Consider the following 5,545-nt stretch of genomic DNA (forward strand, 5'->3'; position numbering starts at 1 on the left):
AAAAGAAAAAAAGATTAGTCACTAGGTTATTTCCCATTTTTCACTCTTATAAATAATGCTGCAATGAACACAGTCTTTGCCTAAGCATTTAATAGAATGTAGTCCTAGAAATAGAATTACTATGTGCATTTAATGGTATTTAGGAGTATGTGCATTTAATATGCTAATAGATACTGCCAAAGTGTGCTCTAAAAAGCCTATAACCAATATATATTTTCATGGTCTATGAGAATATTCACTTCCCCATATGCTAATATTGAATGTTACCAGTAACTTTAATTTTTGCCAATCTAGTGAATTTAATGTTTTTTTCATTTTAATATCACTTTCCTTGTTTAGTAGTAAAATTGAACATCTTTTCCTATGGTTGACCATTCATTTTGATTTCCTCTGTAAACTGTCAGTTCTAATTCTTTGCTCACTTTTCAATTGGCTTGTATGTCTTATTGATTTGTTGGAACTCTTTATGTATGAAGTATTAATCCTTACAATCTTTAGTCATTTTCTTTAGTTTATTGTCTTTTTTTTTTAAGAAATTTTATTGGGGAACAGTGTGTTTTTCCAGGACCCATCAGCTCCAAGTCAAGTAGTTGTCTTCAATCTAGTTGTGGAGGGCGCAGCTCCTTGGCCCATGTGGGAATCGAACTGGCAACCTTGGTGTTATGAGCCTGCGATCTAACCACCTGAGCTAACCAGCCACCCCATTGTGTCTTNGCGGTCAGAGAAGAGTCTGTGAGTCAGCAGCCCCTGATCTGTGCCATGCGTGCTAGGGTGAGAAGGTTGACCTTCATCATAGGCAGAGGGGAGTCGGCGTCCCGCCCTCGAGGGCTGGCCCTGAGCGCCGCCCCGCCCCAGCTTGCTGGGGTGTTGGCTCCGGCTCAGCTCGTCTCTCTCTGCACGCGACCCGGCTCCGGCGCTGGCTCGGGCTCCCCGGGTGAGGGGGCTGGGGAGTGGGCGCCGAGGAGGGCCGGGGCCCAGGAAGTCGGGCGGGGACAGGAATGGGCCCAGGCTGCCGGGCCTGATTCAGCCGCACGCTGAGATTTTGGGTTTTACCTCCCGGGCGGGGAGCGCACAACTTCCTCCTTTCCCGCCTGGGACCCCCTTTCTCAGCCAGCCTGGCCTAGATTACGCCCCAGCGGCTCCGGGCCCCTTGCGACCCCCGGGGCCCCTTCCTCTGGCTTTTGCTCTGCCCCACTTCTGATCCATCGGAGCCCGGCTGGGTGTTCCTGGCTGGGCGCCCTGGTTACGGGACTGGATGCGGGGTTCAGGGGCTCTGGATGCAGGACTGAGATAGGGGATGAGGTGAGAGGTGGGTTGGCAGGGCGTTGCAGTTGATGGGGCTATCTGTAATCAGAAAGAGATTGGGAGTTAGCGGGAGCCAGGCGGGTGGGGAAGAGGGAGGTGGAGGATCATGGTGGAATGGGGGGCAGAATTCTGCAGGGCAGGTCACCTCTCTGAGGCTTCCCCATATTCCTAGGATGACCGCGAGCCCAGAGAGCCTCTTCTCGTCTGGGAGCGACCTGGACTCCAGCCAGTTACAGATGGAACCCGATGAGGTGGACACTCTGAAGGAGGGAGAGGACCCAGGTATGCAGGGAAGATGGCCCTCAGGGAGAGGAGGATGACTGGGCAGAGACCTCCTGGGGTCTACAGTCTTTCACTTTCTTTCCTTCTAGCTGACCGAATGCACCCCTTTCTGGCCATCTATGACCTTCAACCTCTGAAAATGCACCCTGTGGTGTTTGCCCCTGGGGTTCCTGTCACAGCCCAGGTGGTGGGCACTGAAAGATACACCAGTGGATCCAAGGTGGCTGGGCTGGCACCAAGGGAGGGAGTAAAGGGAGGACTGGCCAGAGTGGGGGCGCTGCAACCCCACCAGGGGACATCCATTCAGTTCCTCACACCCCCAGGTGGGAACCTGCACTCTGTATTCTGTCCGCTTGACTCATGGTGACTTTACCTGGACAACCAAGAAGAAGTTCCGTCATTTCCAGGAGCTGCATCGGGACCTCCTGAGACACAAAGTCTTAATGAGTCTACTCCCTCTGGCTCGGTGCGGGGAAACAGACTGCTTCCTGTAAAGGGCCCCTCACCCTGTGGCAGCATGAGCTGTCACTGCCCTCGTCCCCATCTCTCCTTTCTGCCTATCTCACCCCCAGATCCCAATCATTCCCCCCTCAACTCTCCCTGCCACTGGGCCCCCTCCTCTGACCCTGGTTACCAGGAAACCTTCCCTGTTCAGCTCTCCCTGTCCATGGTTCTGTGCCAGTATCTTAGCCGGGCTAGATGCCCAAAATGCCCTTGGCAGCCTACCCTATTTCTTGTCTCCATTCAAGCATAGGAGGCCTTCCTTCCACCAGCCTTTAGGTCTCCTCCCTTGCTCCAAGACCCTTTTTCCAGTGCTTCAAGAACCCAAGCACTCAGTCTCCCAGCTCTTACTTGACCCTCAACCCATCCCTCCCACAGCTTTGCTGTTCCCTATCCTCCAGCCCGAGAGGCAGCCGACAGAGAGATGCCCTCTCTACCCCGAACAGGTCCAGAGGGCTCCACCAGACATGCGTCCAGCAAACAGGTGCGACCAGACACCAGGTTCTCTGGGAAGGCGTTTGGTTTGCAAATGGCTCTGGTCCCATCTGTCTCTGTTTTCTATTTCTACTTCAGAAATACCTGGAGAATTACCTCAACCGCCTCCTGACCATGTCTTTCTACCGCAACTACCACGCCATGGTAAGGTTCAGGTGCTGAATGCCTGTGTCTTTTTAGGTGGAACAGGGTAATCAGGTCCCCAAGGTGCAGAGGACCAGGGTCAGTAGGGTCTGAGGGGATGAAAGCCTGAATCTCTCCCCTAAGCCTTTGTTTTCCTCTGCAGACAGAGTTTCTAGAAGTCAGTCAGCTGTCCTTTATCCCAGACCTAGGATCCAAAGGACTGTAAGTGTCTGAAACCCTTCACCCAGCCATCTGCAAACATCTGGATCTCTGCCTGCCTAATAATGGGGAATGCAGTGCAGGGCGGGCTGGGGGTCTGGATTCCCCATCCAGCGTCTCTCCTTGATTTTTCCCACAGGGAAGGGGTAATCCGGAAGCGTTCAGGTGGCCACCGTCGCGTGCCTGGCCTTACCTGCTGCGGCCGAGACCAAGTTTGCTATCGCTGGTCCAAGAGGTGAAGCTTAGAGTGGGGCAGCTAGGCCATGGGTGGGGGCGAGGAAGGAGATCATGAGGCCAGGGAGTAACAGACAGAACCCTTCTGCTCCAGGTGGTTAGTGGTGAAGGACTCCTTCCTGCTGTACATGTGCCTCGAGACTGGCGCCATTTCATTTGTTCAGCTCTTTGACCCTGGCTTCGAGGTGCAGGTGGGGAAACGGAGCACAGAGGCACGGTATGGGGTCCGAATTGACACCTCCCACAGGTAAGGCCTCCCTGGTGTGGACAGACACTTGGTGAGTGAAGAGCCAGCCTAAGGCCCTGAGGGGAGTTGCATGGAAAAGCCCATGGAAGAAGGGAAGGTATTTCCACCCCACTGGAGCTGGCCATGATTTGGAACCAGGGAACTGTTCTAGCCAGATGCTTGGGACTTCTCCTAGAGACTGGGCCCAGAGAAAGGGGGTTGAGTATAAGCTTGGGGGAGGGACTCTTGATGTAAAAGACATGCACTCCATTCATTCATTCATTTACTCATTTAACAAACCTGAGTGCCTGGTACAATGCTAGGTGCGAGGAACAGATATATACCCTGTCCCTATGGAGTTATGATTCAGGTACTAAGGGAAGAAGTGGGAGAGAGGTGATAGCTAAAGTGGGAGGGCTTCTGGGCCAGGCCAGAGGTACTGAGGGTGAGGAATGTGGTCTCAATTGTTCCTGTCCAGATCCCTGATTCTCAAGTGCAGCAGCTACCGGCAGGCACGGTGGTGGGGCCAGGAAATCAGTGAACTGGCCCAGGGCCCGGGCAGAGACTTCCTGCAGCTGCACCGGCATGAGAGCTACGCTCCGCCCCGGCCTGGTACTTTGGCCCGATGGTAAGACACTGATGTCCCTTCTGAGCTTGTCTGTGGCCATCTCGACCTCCTTGGTGTTCTTTGAGTCCTTAATCCTCTTTTATCTCCTGTGACCCCTTTTAATCTCAGTACATCACTCCACCTTTGACTTCTCAAATCTCCTGACCCTCTGACCTCTTTAACCACACCTGTCTCTCTGATTCCCCTCTGATTTTTTTCATCATCAAACTCAGTAATTTCCTCTGACCCCTGAATTCCCTGACCTCCTGTGACCTTTTGAGCCCCCTTTTACCACACTGACCATACTCTCTGTTCTCTATGATCTCTTCAACTCTCTTATTTATTCGTTCATTTAATGAACATTTTCTAAGCACTACTATGTGCCAGGTCCAGTGACAGGAATAAGGCATAGTTCAGTAGGTGATTAAATCACAAACCAATGAGAGCTTGCCATGTTGGTAGTAGATACAACGTACCAAGCACAGAAGAGCAGCATCTGCCCCAGCATGGGGATGTCAGGACTGGCTTCCAGAAGGCAGTAACCTTGACTTTTGCCTTAACAAGATAGAGAAAATGGAGAAGGGTGGTCCATGCAGAAAAGCTAGAAATAGCCTGGTGTGTTTGCAAACCACGGGACTGACTGTTGTTGCAGCTTGAGGAGGAGCGGTCAGAGAAGAGTCTGTGAGTCAGCAGCCCCTGATCTGTGCCATGCGTGCTAGGGTGAGAAGGTTGACCTTCATCATAGGCAGAGGGGAGTCATGGAAGGTGGAGTTGAGATTTCTTTTTAACATAAGGACAATAATAGCTAATACATATAGCAATTCCTATGTGTCCGGAAGTGTTCTAAGAGTTTTACATGTGTTAACTTATTGAATCCTCACAATAACCCTATGAGGTAGGTATAGTTATCTCCATTTTATAGATGAGAAAACTGAGGCAAGGAGAAGTTAAGTAACTTGCCCCTTGTAAACAGTGGAACCAGGATTCAAATCCAGGTAGGCTGGGTCAAGACCCTGCTTTTAGCCATCACTCTAAACTGTTAGTTATTAAAAAGTCAAACAATATGAAAACACATTAAAAATTAAAGTTCCCACTCATTGCACAACCCTTTGTCTCCTAGCCCTTACTTCTTCCCTACACTTCCTGCCAACAATCCCATTTTTGTCCCCAGAAGTAATACTGCCAACAGTTTGATATTTATCCTCCCAGGTTTTTTTTTGCATTTTTTTCTTACGCTTATGCATTTAGTATGTTACTTTTTATTTTAACATAAATAAGATCATATACTCTTTTCTGTGACTTATTTTTTCATTTAATACACATGTTAAAGATTAAGCATTAGGGGGGCAGCCAGGTGGCTCAGTTGGTTCGAGTGCATGAACTGAGCAACAGGGTTGCCGGTTTGACTCCCACATGGGAAGGTGGGCTGCGCCCCCTGCAACTAGATTGAAAACAGAGAATGGACTTGGAGCTGAGCTGTGCCCTCCACAACTAAGATTTAAAGACAACTTGACTTGGAGCTGGTGGGTCCTGGAAAAAACACATTGTTCCCC

General features: G+C 50.6%; 1 protein-coding gene across 4 annotated transcripts in view; it reads left to right on the plus strand.

Moving 5' to 3' along the window:
* The window catches only part of PLD2 (phospholipase D2), an 18,188-nt gene that overhangs the window by 5,856 nt on the left and 6,787 nt on the right, over positions 1–5,545 (plus strand). The window contains exons 1-10 of one of the 4 annotated variants that reach the window (XM_019665041.1): positions 833–934; positions 1,478–1,587; positions 1,677–1,807; positions 1,911–2,053; positions 2,467–2,572; positions 2,662–2,727; positions 2,870–2,928; positions 3,065–3,160; positions 3,254–3,406; positions 3,864–4,013. In XM_019665041.1, the coding sequence (XP_019520586.1) occupies positions 1,479–1,587; positions 1,677–1,807; positions 1,911–2,053; positions 2,467–2,572; positions 2,662–2,727; positions 2,870–2,928; positions 3,065–3,160; positions 3,254–3,406; positions 3,864–4,013 (1,013 nt within the window). In that variant the 5' untranslated portion in view covers positions 833–934; position 1,478. Of the gene's footprint in view, positions 1–832; positions 935–1,213; positions 1,303–1,477; positions 1,588–1,676; positions 1,808–1,894; positions 2,054–2,466; positions 2,573–2,661; positions 2,728–2,869; positions 2,929–3,064; positions 3,161–3,253; positions 3,407–3,863; positions 4,014–5,545 lie in introns of those variants that run through there. The other 3 variants (XM_019665040.1, XM_019665042.1, XM_019665043.1) reach the window with 3 other exon arrangements.

The sequence above is a fragment of the Hipposideros armiger genome, unplaced genomic scaffold (assembly GCF_001890085.2).
Source record: "Hipposideros armiger isolate ML-2016 unplaced genomic scaffold, ASM189008v1 scaffold_431, whole genome shotgun sequence".
Classification (NCBI taxonomy): Eukaryota; Metazoa; Chordata; class Mammalia; order Chiroptera; family Hipposideridae; genus Hipposideros; species Hipposideros armiger.